Consider the following 15,355-nt stretch of genomic DNA (forward strand, 5'->3'; position numbering starts at 1 on the left):
GGGGACGCTGTGATGTTCCGCAAGTGAGAGGTAGACCGGAGAGATGAGAGAGGGTCATGAGCCGTAAAAATTAGTCCGCGACGACGCAAAACGACGTTAAGTTGAATCATTGGGACATTAAACGAATTATTGGTATCTAAAGAAGAACAACGTAGTACCAAAACAACGTTAAGCGGGGCGACGTTATACGAGGACGTACTGTACTGTACTGGAAAAAGACATCTTACGACACAAATGAGAGTACAGCAATGTAAATTATTGCAACTGGGGTTATTCAATTTTAACAGCTCAACCCTGCAATGTTAGACATGAGGTTAAGGTGTTGGAACCATTTTTTTATGTGGAAGTTTCACTCAGTTGGAACATGCATATGGAGGGTATCATAAACCTTGATGATAAAGATGATGTGTTCAGCAGGAGAACAAGGGTTGCCATATAAGAAGGCAGAACAAGAAAAAGAGAAATAGTCCTAAATATTGTCCTAGTTTGCCAGCCTCTGAAATCATAGAATACTATCTGTGGGTTTAGAAGTGACAGACCACAGGGCCAGACCATTCACAGATACAGTGATCTAGACACAGAAAAGCTGACCACCATACACACACATTATAAAAGAGTGTAATGTGAAAAACTGTCAATATTATATTAAAGGTAAAATCCAGAACTGCAGAAAACCCCACCAACTACTCCATAGTGTCATCAAGTCATGGCATGCAGGGGTGGGTCCTGGAGGTCAAGACCCACCTTTTTATCAGAATATTCCAATACTTTTCTTTAATGCAGTACTGTACTCAGGCATTTTTGTATAGTAAAAAGTAATTACTACTGTCCTCAGAATATCCCCTAATATCAAGTGCACATGGTCTTGAAAATGGCCTCAAAATGCCCATGATACTGGTCAGAATACAAAAAATATTCTCAGAGGATCTTTCAAAACCAGATGATGATTACAATAATACACACCAGTGTTAGTGCGAGGTGTTGGATGACTAGAGGCAGGCTGAACTGGTGTGCACACCATGTGCAGGAGATTCACTGCCTTGTTGCTTCCAGTCCATGGGCTTGGCACTACTGATTGAAGAGTGAAGAACCTGAAAATATAATTGCAGACAGTAGTCAGTATTAATAATAATAATAATAATAATAATAATAATAAATGAGTTATTGAAAGAGCATGGTAGCCGGAAGGCTGAAGATATACAGTTACGTAATTTTGGAATGGATCACTTGATTGACAAATAATATACAAGTAACATTAGTGATACAAATGTGATATATAACTAGGAGGGGAGAAGTTCATACTGCAGGGCATTTCAACATAGTCACAGTGCAAAGAGGTAAGATTGACTGGGAGTGAACACACTGGTTGAAAACAATTTGTTGATAATTTTTACAATGGGTGGGACTGGGCTGTTCTTATAGCGATCAGTGCGTGCTCGTATGGGCTGGATGCGGTTGTGGTGTTGGACAGCAATTGGCGGATGAGAGATCTCAGGTGGAAGTAGAAGCCGGTGTTGAGGATGGTGCAGAAACTTCTCACCAAATTTACAGATGAGGTCGTGGTGATGGTCAGAGAGCGCCGAGAGGGTCAGTGTGCTGAGCGCTTCTTGATATGTGGAGTAGGAAGGGGAGAGAATAATTCTGCAGGCCCTCTTTTGCACCTTTTCTAGGTGTTTACGTTGTGTGGCATTTAGGAAGGAAGACCAGGTAGGGGAGGCATAGGTGACCTTGGGAAGTATGAATGTTAAGTGAACACTGAGGAGCTAGGGCGCAGGAACTCCGAGGGACTTGAGTCGGTGGAAGAGGTAGAGACGAAAATTGGAGAATTTGACAACTTTACTGATATGATGTGTTTTCCAATTTAGTTTGTTATCTATAGTGACGCCAAGGAGCTTAGTGGAGTCCACAAACTGGAGTGTGTTGGGGTCCAATGTAATGGTCTTGGTATGGTTGACGGTGACATGGTTGTTAGTGGCCCAATTTTGGAGACAGTTCAATAAATCCTGGAGGGTGGTGTAGTTGGGAGACGAGTTGTTGACACTGATCTCAATGGTGGAGTCATTGACATATTTCCAGCGAGGAGAGGTTTCTCTCAGGGCATTGTTGATAAGCATAAGGAAGCAGAGTGGTCCCATCTTGGTGTCTTGGGGGACACCACAGGTGAGTGACTGAAAAGTGGAGACAGCCCCTTGGAAGCATACAGCTTGGCGTCGGTCACTAAGGAAGTCTGTAAGCCATGGTATAAGACTTCTTCGAAACCTGAGGTCGATAGCTTTGTTCATTAAATTGTGGTCAACTAAGTCAAATGCTTTGGTGAAGTCAATGAAGGCGACAACCACAGACGTTTTCTGTTTTTCCAGATGGAGGTATATGTAGTCGAGAAAGCTGACAAGACAGTGAGTGGTGGAAGAAGTTTTCATATTGCCAAATTGCTGAGGATCTATGGCACCTGCAATATCAGCATAAGCCCAGTCAAACACAAAACTTTCTCAGAATAAGCTGGGTGTTGGGGTAATGGCAATGGGTCGTAGCTCATTTAAGGATTGTGGGCTGGTTGACTTGGGCATTGGTGACACATATGAGGTCTTACAATCAGCTGGGCATCTTTCTTGGCTGAGGGAAGCATTGATGATGGAGCAGAGGGGTTTAGCTAGTTCCGGGGAGAACTCCTTGTAGAGTCTCATTGGTAAGTCAATGGGGGTGGTGGAGGGCTTTAACTTCAGTTTGTCCAGACGTTTTGCTACTTCAAATTCTTCTACTGAGTCAGTGGGAAAGGGGGCTGGTAGGTAAGCAGGGAGACTGGTTGTGTCAAGCCGGGGGAGCGTCTGATATATAGTTGCGAACTGGTTGTTTGATTGCTCAGCTGCGTCACCATAAGTGAGATGGCTAAGGAAGGGGAGGGGGTGTGTCTTATTGTTTAGTCCATAGAGTTCTTTAAGCTTACCATACCACTGACTGATGTTGGTCTGCTTCAGGTGTTGCAACTTGGTTGGGTAGTGGGACTTCTTTGCAGTGCATATTTCACGGATGACTTGGTTACGAAGGGACCTGTAGCAGTTGTGGTCATTGAGATAAGAGGCACTGTCTCTCTGCTGCAAGTCTTTTGATCCAAGGTGTAATCCAGGGTAAGTCAGCTGGGTGTAATCTGACAGACTTCTTGGGGAAGAAGTGGTGGTGAGCTTCCATAGTGGTGTTGGTATAATTTATCCATTTGGTGTCCACGTCATCCACACTAAGTACTTCAGTCCAGGGATGATGAACTATCTACTGCCCGAAGAGACACACTGCAGAGTCAATAATTGGCCTGTAGGTCTTGATGTAGGGTCTCTGTACTTGGCTGGAGAACAGAACACTGACAGGTGTGTGCTACACCCAATAGGAGGCATTGGTTGAGGTGATTGGTACTGGTCCGCGAAATCAGTTAAGATAAGCTCAAGGGTATTTTGACAGTGTGTGGGGAAGTTCACAACTTGTGATAGTAGCAGCTGGCCCTGGATATCAGTAGTGTCAATTTTGTTATAATCCCAACTGAGTACTAGCTTGGCACATGGGCATCTAACTCTTGAGGTGGTAATGAGATGAATGATAAGAGTGTCTCTGGTGGGTAAGCGAGGTGGATGTTATGCCACACAGTATATGATAGAAGCAGTGTGGCGTGGGTTGGCAGGTGGCACAACACGTACCCACAATGCCTCCACATCCGCTGGGACTAAAACATCCAGGCATGACAGGCATAGTTCATCTTGATAGAAGAGGGCAAAGCCCCCCTTCACGTCCATGTGAACGAAGGTGATGAAAGATGTGGTACGTTTCAGGAACAATTTGCCAAGCTTCACATTTGGCAGCGACTGATTGGACTGTGGTTGCTGGTTCATCAAATTTATTAGCTAAGGAAGTGACGTTTGAAAGCAGTCAGGAGGGGAGACCATACCATATACGGGAAACTTCAGTGTATTGGTACAGTCTGTCAGGAGTAGGTTTCTCTTCTTTTCTAGTGGAGGTGATGGTCCTAATGGGCTTCTGTTTATGACGTCCTTGTCTATGGCTGCGAGCATGGAATGTATGTATGTACAGGTAGTTCTGCTATAACGCGATAATTGTGTTCTTGTAAAATATCGTGTTATAGAAAATCGCGTAATAGAAATAACAGGGCTTATGGAGAAAATAGGGTTAGGTGCAGTTTACTCGAAATCGAAAAAATTTAGTAGTTAGCCTAACACAAAGGATAGCACAGTCTAAATAAATGTTACATTCATATCTAATAATGAAATCATACAGTAAATTTAACACTTTACCTTGAAAAAATATGAATGTAACTTGATGGGGGAGAAGGGTGATTTTGAGGTTGATAACATCAAGCTTCTCTTCAAGTGTTATATCCTTTCTTTTACGATAATCACCGGGAATTCTATCATCAGAATGCTTTTTGGAGATATTCTTCTTCACCATATTCACAGTTAATACCACAAAATTGGAGAAATAGTAAGCAAAAATCGCGTTATAGCAAACAAGCGATCGCGTTATACAAATATTGTTCCGAATTCATAAATCGCGTTAGAGCAAATTCGCGTTATCAAAACACGCGTTATAGCAGAACTCACTGTATGTATGTATGTATGTATGTATGTATGTGCAGTATGTATGTATGCATGTGTGTGTGTGTGTGTGTGTGTGTGTGTGTGTGTGTGTGTGTGAGTGTGAGTGTGTGGTTTACCAGAGGAATGATCACAAGTGCACAGGGAAAAGTATTTACCACTAGTCATGTGGGAACATGAGAGGCGAGACAATATTCTCACATCTAGAACAATGGCTGTGGTTATGTTACCCAATATAAAAAGAGACAAAGATGGCAAGATACTTAGCAGTAAATAAGGTCCACTAGAGTAATGTGTGAACAGTGGAGGTGTTGAGGTGAGTCTCCTGGTGTGAGTGTGCCCAATTGATTTTTAAATAGAGCAACAAAGAATTCTAATTAGCTATAAGCTTCCTGGATTCCAAGTGGCCTAAAGCTCATGGAAGAAGATAATTGGTCAACCAATGTAAGCTAGAATGATACGAGATGTTCCGACTTTTTCACATGAACTGTGTACAATTGGATCCATTAGGTCGAACCAATAGTCTACTAATGTGATGTAAATTTTAACACATGCAATAAATTACAATACAACTCTTAACATGAAATGCATGAAATACACAGGATATAATAATTACAATACAGTACATGGAAATAAGTCGGAATATTAGCTAAACACAAATGTTACATTATCCATATAGTTTATTAAAAATAGAGATCAGTTTCTTTATTTTTTGGCAAGCAGACATATTCAAAACAATGATATTAATATTAGGGCCAGTTCCTTGGTCTTATTACGCTTCTGTCCATAAATGTTGTGAAAAATATTTATGAATATTTCATCGAGAGTCTACAGTATGATGTAATAATACCATGTTCTTAGAGTAATTAATGTCATGTTACAGAGTTCTTGTACGTGAATTCAGTTAGAGACAAAAGATCCCACCGTAACACCAACTAGAAACGACAGTGTTCCCGCCCAAACCTGCAGTTCCTGTGTTTGCCTGCACCTTAGTGCTGATTGACTGAAACCTAGCATCACCATACCCAGCGACAAGTGCCCCGATTTCAAATCACCAGAGTCTGTGTTTGGAGGTGTTAAAAGAGTGTGTGGGGTCAGTGGCTTTAACATGGCGAGATATAAGTACAGTAAGTGTACCCTATAGTAAACTCCCTTTACATGATGTTTTTTGTGAAGATAGCTGGAAGTGTAGGTTGTTTTGAAGTGTAATTGTTAATCTTAAAAGCATAAATAAATACTGTACAGTAACCATTAAGAAGTGTCATCAATTCCCTCCTCTTTGTATTGAGTAGAATATCATTATAAATGTTTTTGTGTTATGTTGTGATACAGTGAGTCATGAGTATCAACACAACTATCACATATTTCCCCCTAGTATCTGAGATATTGCATGCATATTCCCCATTCCCTCCAGTTATCATATCCCTCACTCATCCGCTCCCCTTGGTCATTAGGCTGACCCGCTGGTGGGGGAAACTGACCTCAGGCAACCCCCACTTTCTTCACTCCCCTCACACTCCTCCTCCCTCACACATTCGTACCTCCTACACCTCCCTCTCTTTAAGTAAGAAGAAAGAAGGCAAGAGAAATAATATAAAGAATGAAATATGATTGATTGAAAGTAGAATAAAACATTTAAATAGAAAGAGAAATTAAGGAACAAAAAACCTGCTATTTGTTACAATGACTTGAAATATTTTAACCAACAATTTGCCCACAGGAGCTCTGTGATGCATCGGTGTGTGCGGTTGATTTTTGGTAATAATTCATTGTTGACGGCTTTGTCATTGATTTCTCTATATATTTTATATACAGTACTGTACTGTATTCATTAATTAACTTGTATAAAGTATAAATAATGGTGATGAATTATTAGTTATCAATTATTAATCTGATGAGTGTAGTATATACAGTAGACATCAAATTTGTTCATTAGATTGAGAGGAGTTGAACAGTTGTAATAAATAAGTATAAACTGTATGATACAGTAATTGTGTTGTAAATACTGGTACTAATTTTATGAAACAGTACTCAGTCTGGCAATGTTATATATGAGGCCACCTCAGTAGTAAAGGCACAAATGACATTTTTTATAAATCGAGAAAATTGTGATTAAAGTTTGGTAAACATTAATACGTGAATGTCTTTGGAACCAACCATACGGTTCATGGTTAGATAAATTGCATGGTTGGTTGGTTGGTGCCAATGATATTCACGTTATAAGGTTTACCAAACTTTTATCACCCCTTTCTCTACAAATTAAAAAAAAAAATGTTACTTGTGCCCTTACTACTGCAGTGGCCTCATATGATCTTGTAAATTGAATGTGATAATACAAGGTACATGGTGAGTCACTAGGTGCTGGGGTTTGCTCTAGTCATTGGCAGAATGAGTTAAACCACCATGAGAGACAGACTACATTTGGAAGAGGACAACTCGGTTTTACACACACACGCTCTCGTTATCAACAGCGTAACAACCACACTTAACACTGTATTCAAGATAACAAGGATTCACACTCCCTTCATCTTAAGAATTTCAGTTAAGTACAGTATCTAATAGTTACTGTAAGAGAAAGATCTGAGTTGAGGTAGGTGGAGGTAAGCCTCTTTTAGAATTAATTTTCATTCATGGTCAAAATTCATGATAAATGTAGACTTCTCATGTGGTTCCATAACAACATGAATGAAAACTCTGTTGACAATTATGTGACAATCATGTTTGAAAAAATCCATTAAGATACTGTACAGTACAGACACTAATCTAAAATTAACAATTCAGATATGTACTGTGAAATATTGTACAGTATACTGTAGAAACTCACTTATCTATGGCATCTTGAGCTTGGCGTTCATAATCAGGGTCAGTCAAAATATCTGCTTGGTTAAAAGGGGAAGTTTCGATATTTGCTGGGTGCAGCACTGCCAGCTGATCAATTGACCAACGGAATTTGCTGTCTGCCTTTTGACTTGGTGATACAACTTGGCGAAAGAGAGAGGGACTCACAGCAGGCAGCTGAAGGCACTCTGCTCCAACTTCAAAAGGGTTTTGACTGTGGTGATGATCAACTCTTCTACGCTGAGGTGTCTGGGGTCCTCGGGAGTCACTCAACTTGCTGCTGTATGTGATAATGTATTTGAAATATTTACCAGTACAGTGCATACAATATTATCTGTATCAACCTGCCTATCTTACACTATCCATTGGAATTTCCTCTAAACACATTATTTTTATTATTATTCTTTAGGCTGTCTTGTGAAATTTTCAACGATAACTTAACCGTAATTGTTTTCATACTCAGTTTTACCTCAAGCAATCTACAACAAACCAGGCCTACAGTACATCTTCCACCTACTGCTCACAAGCAATTTTATTTACCAAGTCTTCTTATATGTTCCTGGTTACCTATTCAATTACTGTATTGTCCTGCTCCTCATTTCTTACCATTATTATCACCATTACATTTTCTCAATGAATCTCAGAATGTATTCATCTAGAACTCGCCTTATAAATCATCACATAAAAATGTAATGTAAGCATTTTCTAAGTACAGTACAGTACAGTACAGGATACAGCTTCTGAAACGTTACTTACAAAACATACGGTATAGTACGTGCAAAACTTAATAAGTATAATTATGGCATTACAGTTTACAGTATTAGCATTATTGTTCTCATTTTTATTAAACCAAAAGTCTATAGTGTTATATTGGCATAGTGAAAAAAAAACCTGATCTTTGAACAAGCTTCAGTTCCAAGTAGCTCACCTGGAAAACCTCTCTGATGGTGTACGGAATACTGATCTGTCAGATAATGAAGATGATGATGAAGACTTGGAGGGAGTGACAGTCAGGCTTTGATGACACTGGCACCTGCTACTTGAGCTCTCTCCGTTAGACCCACTTTTATTTCTCATTTTTGTAGTTCGACTTCCTTCCTTATCTACGTTTTTATCTTTAGTACGATCTTCATGAACAGTGCTTTTGGTACTTGGTATTCTCTTATTAGAAAGACCATCATGGATACTGTTGCCTACACTGTACACTCTTCCACTGTCACTGGAATGGCTTTTGGTGTTCTCTTGGCAATGACTACCATCTAAAGAAGGTGTATTTTTGAGGTTAGAAGGACTCTGTGACAAGGGAGAGGATGAAGAGGTGTGGTAAGATTCCCATATGAGAGGGTAAGCAAAAGGTGAAGAATCGTTATTTTCATCAGAAGAAGTTCCTTGAGGCCTGAAAATAGATGTAAAGTTAGGATAATATTAACAGTGTTGCAGAAAAATTGTACAGTACATGAATCTTATAACTTCACTTAAATTCAAACTAAAATATGCAAGCTATTTTCTTTGACTATGATCCATTAAGACTATCCAAACAAGTGCTACATGGGATGATCCATAGCTTCTGTATATCTTAATTATTAATCTCCTGAACATTACAAAAAGAGATCATAAAAGTTTAATACATAATACTAGTATGTTATATTTATAAAAAAAAATATATATATATGCAAAGTAAAATCTTTCACATTCTACATAGTTTAATCTGAATATTTTTTTTTCCTTACATGGAAAAATGTACCATTGAGGATGCTCCAATCAAGGACAGGTAAAGCTGATACTGCAGCCTGCTTAGTTCCATTCCGCTTTGAGATAGCTTACTGAAGTTATCACCAAGTGTCCAAGCTCAATGTTTATCTGTTTCATAATGTTTACAGCCACACACTATAACAACCAATTGGTCAAACAACATACAGTAGGTACTATTTTCAGGTCTGAGGGTTGGCAACCATGACCCTCTACTATACTCCAAACATTTTATGGTTGCCTTTTTAACCATTCATCCCAGGCTCCGGCTTCCCCTGGCCCTCCTACCCTCTATAACAGTCCAATATTTCTCTCATTTTTCTAAGCGGTTTTAATATTCTTTATTTATTTTTGTTTATACAGGTAGTACATCTTTAGCATTCTCCAGTAACATCACATTTTGAAGGTCGTCAGCATCCTTCTGGTGTCTGCTGACAAAGTCCACACTTCTAACACGTACAACTGTACTCATCATTTTTATAATTAATTTCGGCTACTTATTTCTTTATAGTTCATGTCCTTTTTAAAAGAACTCTTATATAGGCAGTAGCACTAAATGAAATTTTTGCTTGACCAATTTTTGTTTTAATTGTTGTTGCACAGTCCTCAAAAAAGTCGCTACAATTTGAAACGGAAGACGAAATGCTTTGAAATGATCCCCAGTGCATCATCATAAGTCGGTATGCCTGCTGGCCATATCAGCAACAGATAGAGTTGAGGGTAGAATTTGGGGGAGTAGTCCTTGTATGGCATACTACTGTAGATACTTCAATATAACAAGAAACCCATTAAGATATGTTAATGTACGAGTATGTATCGTGCTGGGTAGAAATTAATGCTTCATATCCATACCAAATCCTTTGTCCCATAAGAGAACACACACAAAAAGGCAGGTTATCATAAAGTACGGTAACGAACTCAGACATATTGCAATTCTTAATCTTGAAATATGCAATGTGATCATTCAATTTACAGTCCTGCCCACATTCTTAGGATAAACCACACAGCTCCTCATCAAGAACAGCACCTACATGTACAAGTAATACCATCCTCTCCACAATACTGTACTGTACACACTTGCTGTTTAATTGTGAACTCTTGTTCCTCTGTTGCTTGAGATGAGGGTTCATGTTCTCCTGGTCCTCCATCTCCTCTGGGATAATTTTACATCTGTGGTATCTGGGATGAGAAAAAAAAAAGTTAAATAAAAAATAAAAATAAATGAATGCAGAACAATACAATGCTGAGATAATAAAAAATAAACAACTGGTTGAGTAAAAAAAAAAAAACATACTGTACTGATTTTCTAAATACTGTACTGTAGAAAAAGTTATAAAGGAATTAGTTTTGTATCACCTGAATATTTTTTTCAAAGATTACACAGATAAGAAGGGTTTAGTGAGCATTAGTGTCAGAGCACACCAATATAAATGATGCCCCATTCACTATCTCACATAAAGAGGTAATTTATATCTCTTGGATCTGGAGTCCAGAGTTATACTACAGTAATTACTGTTCAGTACATGGTATAGGCTATGTTGGCAACACTGACTTTATCAAAGGTTAATGTTAGTTTTATTGGGCAGACCTTGATTAATGCTCCACTGTTTAGTGCTATTTAGTTATAACATTCTCTCTCTCTCTATATTTCTGCTAAAAAAAGGACTAATAATTATTCAGCATTTCAAAAATCCCATTCCAAAACAGGCAACACACACATCTCGTTGGCTAACTCAGTCAACGAGAAAAGTGCATGCTAATGATTACTTAGCCAATCAGTGCCTTGCTCCACCAGTTATGAATGTTTTCCTCATGTTTATAGTGTAGTAGTAACTATATTTGTCCTTATTTGCATATTTTTGTGAGCCCAATTGACACACAATCCCTTCACCAAGAAGAAGCATCCACCCTCACAGCTCTTCCCACATCATTAACCACTGCTGTCTCATGCTGCTTTCACTGAATACATAACTGTACATTGCTACCTAAGTACAGTACCATAACTTATTGTATTTTTGTCATTATGTTTAAAAATATAGTATTTATTTACATATTGATTTTAAACATTTGTGATGTGCACACAATCATTATTTGAGCTATAACTGTAACAATATCACAATGAAAGTCTCATAGGTGAGCAATGGTGCTGTTCAGCCCAAATCACCATAGGAGCCATGCTATAATTGCTTCGCTGTTTTGATTTGAGTTTGGTTTTCAGGAACACATCCGAAGCATTAATCAAATTACCTCTTCATTATTATTACAGTATTAAAGATCATTTTACTTATAATAAAGTATTTAATGCAGTACACTGTTTACTTTTTAATATTTCTTTAAAAATAAAATGCAATATGTTATTGTAACCACAACTGTTGAGAAAAACTCACTTATAGGGTGTCAGTGAAGACTGTGAAAGAGGCGAAGATGTAGTGGGAAAGGTGAGTTGCTGCAGGGGGCGTCGGGTGATCTGTGAAGTGGAGGTGCACTGTCCACCTCCACCTCCCTCCTTCTCACTACTTTCAACATCACCTACTTGGGAATTTTCACTGGATCTGAAGTTCATCTTAAGTTCAAATCTGCAGAAAGAGTATACATGTAATCCTAAAATCATCTTCAAGTAGAAGCCACAGCCAGAAAGGTCTTGAAATTGTACAGAACTTGCTTTACCGAACTCCAACTGGATCAAACTAAGGACTTGGAATGTAACAGTGAGAAAAATGCAAATACTGCAAAGGGAAATTCATTGCAATTTACTGAGGTGACTTTCTGGGGAGAACACCTTGGTGCTATTAAAACCAACTGAGACCACACCAAGGGAGCACAAGGTATGAAGGTGTAGCTAAGATACACTAAGTAACTTACCAGGTACTTGTTTGTTCTGTTGCTTCTACTGCTACAACCTAACTTATGGTAGCCAGCTGTAAGGATCCACCACCACCTTACAGGGATATTACTTATTCCACACAGCAGAGGTAAGAAAAGATATACAGTAACTACTCAAAAAGAGGATTCTATTTGCATACCTGAGCATCACCCCTGAGATAAGTGAGATCATTAATTATCCAGACTCCCACACCAGCCATACTTTCAACTCACTCCATGTGACACATCTCCCCAAATCAGATATACTGTACAGTATTGTACATTATTGTACAGTACTATGTTTTAAAATTGTTTAAAGATAAGCAGCACTGGACTGTGCACTATAATTCATGAATATATTCCTCACCATTGCTGAGATAGCATCATGCCTGCTCCACCTGACTATGCTATACAGTAGGTACTAGTTTTTTTAAGCTGACGGTACATGCCCCATCCCCTTGCAGCTCATTGGCTCATCCATAATTAGGGTAAATTTGCATTGTCACACCGTTCTCTGTTAGAAAGCAAAAAATATATTTTTCTATTGTATTTGTGTGTGTTTAGACCGAATATGACCTTCATTTCTGGCGGAAATTAACCTTTTTTTTTATCAAATTTTTTTCGTTGGAAGTTTTCCGAAAAAAAAAAAAAAATCATGGCAAAATACACCCAAAAAACACTAGAAAAACAAAAACCTAACCTAACCTAACTGACTCTCACCATATGATGGAATCACCTATTTCTTACCTTATTGGCCTGGTTTTTGTTCGTCGTTGGATTCTAAGATTCTTACACAACGCCACATATGTTGGTCTTTGCGATATTTACATTGTCTTGCTCTTAGTACACTTTACTGAGGTTGGAAGAACACCATGCGATCGAAAAAATGCTATAGTTTCTTCGTTTTTTTCTAAAAAACTCGCAATCAGCTCCATATAATTTAAGTGACACCCATCGCAGACTTCCATGGTCGGAACTGAACTTGAATTTCGAAATATGAGAGACCAAAAATAAAACTCGAATTTGATCGGGCCAAATATACTGCAAATTAAACCCAAAATCATTTTAATTGGTTGCAAAACAAAAACGCTTTTGATTGGCCGTGTGAAGTGTACGTGAACGCATGAGTGTGATGATTTATGAAGGAGACACGCAGTGAGGGAGGTGAGGTAGGCGATAATAGAGGAAGATTAATGGAAGAAAAAATAGAGAAAATTTTGGATACGCTATCTCCGTTATCATACATTTCCACCGGTAATGTACAGTAGTAGATGAAAATGATCATATAATTAGACGTCTTATTCGAATATGATAATAGATTAGTGGTAGAAATGAACGGTGTGTAAACGCAATAATACCATAATTAATACTGATATATCACAAATAAACCCCAATATAACTGTTAACGATACTAAGTTCTGGCTCACTTTAATGCTGCATTTAAAGTATGTAAGAATATAACTGCTTGAGATCATCAGTTAGCAACTCTGGGGTGATTCATCAGTTAGCTACTCTGGGGGAGATTCTTCAGTTAGCTACTCTGGGGGAGATTCATCAGTTAGCTACTCTGGGGGAGATTCTTCAGTTAGCTACTCTGGGGGAGATTCATCAGTTAGCTACTCTGGGGGAGATTCATCAGTTAGCAACTCTGGGGTGATTCATCAGTTAGCTACTCTGGGGGAGATTCTTCAGTTAGCTACTCTGGGGGAGATTCATCAGTTAGCAACTCTGGGGGGATTCTTCAGTTAGCTACTCTGGGGGAGATTCATCAGTTAGCTACTCTGGGGGAGATTCATCAGTTAGCAACTCTGGGGTGATTCATCAGTTAGCTACTCTGGGGGAGATTCTTCAGTTAGCTACTCTGGGGAGATTCATCAGTTAGCTACTCTGGGGAGATTCATCAGTTAGCTACTCTGGGGTGATTCATCAGTTAGCAGCTACTCTGGGGGAGATTCTTCAGTTAGCTACTCTGGGGGAGATTCATCAGTTAGCTACTCTGGGGGAGATTCATCAGTTAGCAACTCTGGGGTGATTCATCAGTTAGCTACTCTGGGGGAGATTCTTCAGTTAGCTACTCTGGGGGAGATTCATCAGTTAGCTACTCTGGGGAGATTCATCAGTTAGCTACTCTGGGGTGATTCATCAGTTAGTTGGGGAGATTCTTCAGAACTCTGGGAATTCATCAGTTAGCTACTCTGGGGAATTCATCAGTTAGCTACTCTGTAGAGATTCTTCAGTTAGCTACTCTGGGGAGATTCATCAGTTAGCTACTCTGGGGTGATTCATCAGTTAGCAACTCTGGGGTGATTCATCAGTTAGCAACTCTGGGGTGATTCATCAGTTAGCTACTCTGGGGAGATTCATCAGTTAGCTACTCTGGGGGAGATTCTTCAGTTAGCTACTCTGGGGGAGATTCATCAGTTAGCTACTCTGGGGTGATTCATCAGTTAGCTACTCTGGGGGTGATTCATCAGTTAGCTACTCTGGGGGATTCATATAATACATCAACAACACTTACTTTGTCTTATCTGCTAAGAATAAAAACACAATTTCATCTTCGAAACTAATTTTACACGGGATGCGCCTCACTGTTATGGTCACTGGGCGGCCATCATGTTTACCTTTTGAATTAGTGGGAGAGAGCGCGGGTCTCCTCCAGCTGTTGGTCCAAACTGTTTTATCATCTGTCTATTAAGGACGTTCACTTAATTCATCTTGATTCAGCACGTATTATGTAGTATACTTAATAACTGAATTAATTTAATTATAAAAAAACTCATAATTTTGTATGAGTAAGCAAAAACTTAATATTCATTGCAAATTTGAAGTATAATAACAATTACAACTAAAAATATAGTTGTTCTGTTTTTTAATTTGCTTATATATTTTATTTTCGTAAATTAATAGACACAGCTGTGATTTTGGATTATCTTGCAATGTAAATGGCGGCAGTTTCGGTTTGTCAGTCACTTACAGGTATTAAAAAAAAATTGGTAGTCTAATGGAATTAATGTTTTTTCTTCACTAATCGACTTGATAATTGTCTACATGCAAAAAAATGGATTGAGTTATATATATATATATATATATATATATATATATATATATATATATATATATATATATATATATATATATATATATCTTGATAAAATCACACGGGAAAAGGGAAACAACGGAGCACCTTAGCTTTCGTCTTTATTCAAGACATCTTCAGGTTGAGAATACGAAATAGAATACAGTCAATGGAATGTATCTATTTCAGTATTCAAGCAAGGACGCCGTTCGTGTGTGGCATCACTGTGGGCGCG

The 15,355-nt window shown here is 38.6% G+C and overlaps 1 protein-coding gene across 1 annotated transcript in view; it reads right to left on the bottom strand.

Moving 5' to 3' along the window:
• LOC121860920 overlaps positions 1 to 14,719 on the bottom strand; it is a 29,089-nt gene extending 14,370 nt beyond the window's left edge. Inside the window, exons 1-6 of the mRNA XM_042358294.1 lie at positions 14,563 to 14,719; positions 11,570 to 11,758; positions 10,260 to 10,361; positions 8,362 to 8,829; positions 7,420 to 7,713; positions 964 to 1,091 (exon numbers count right to left, since the gene is read on the bottom strand). Coding sequence (XP_042214228.1) covers positions 964 to 1,091; positions 7,420 to 7,713; positions 8,362 to 8,829; positions 10,260 to 10,361; positions 11,570 to 11,745 — 1,168 coding nt within the window. The 5' untranslated portion in view covers positions 11,746 to 11,758; positions 14,563 to 14,719. The remainder of the gene's footprint in view (positions 1 to 963; positions 1,092 to 7,419; positions 7,714 to 8,361; positions 8,830 to 10,259; positions 10,362 to 11,569; positions 11,759 to 14,562) is intronic.
• Between the last annotated feature and the right edge of the window lie 636 nt (positions 14,720 to 15,355).

This window comes from Homarus americanus, unplaced genomic scaffold (genome assembly GCF_018991925.1).
Source record: "Homarus americanus isolate GMGI-L3 unplaced genomic scaffold, GMGI_Hamer_2.0 scaffold52806, whole genome shotgun sequence".
Lineage (NCBI taxonomy): Eukaryota > Metazoa > Arthropoda > Malacostraca > Decapoda > Nephropidae > Homarus > Homarus americanus.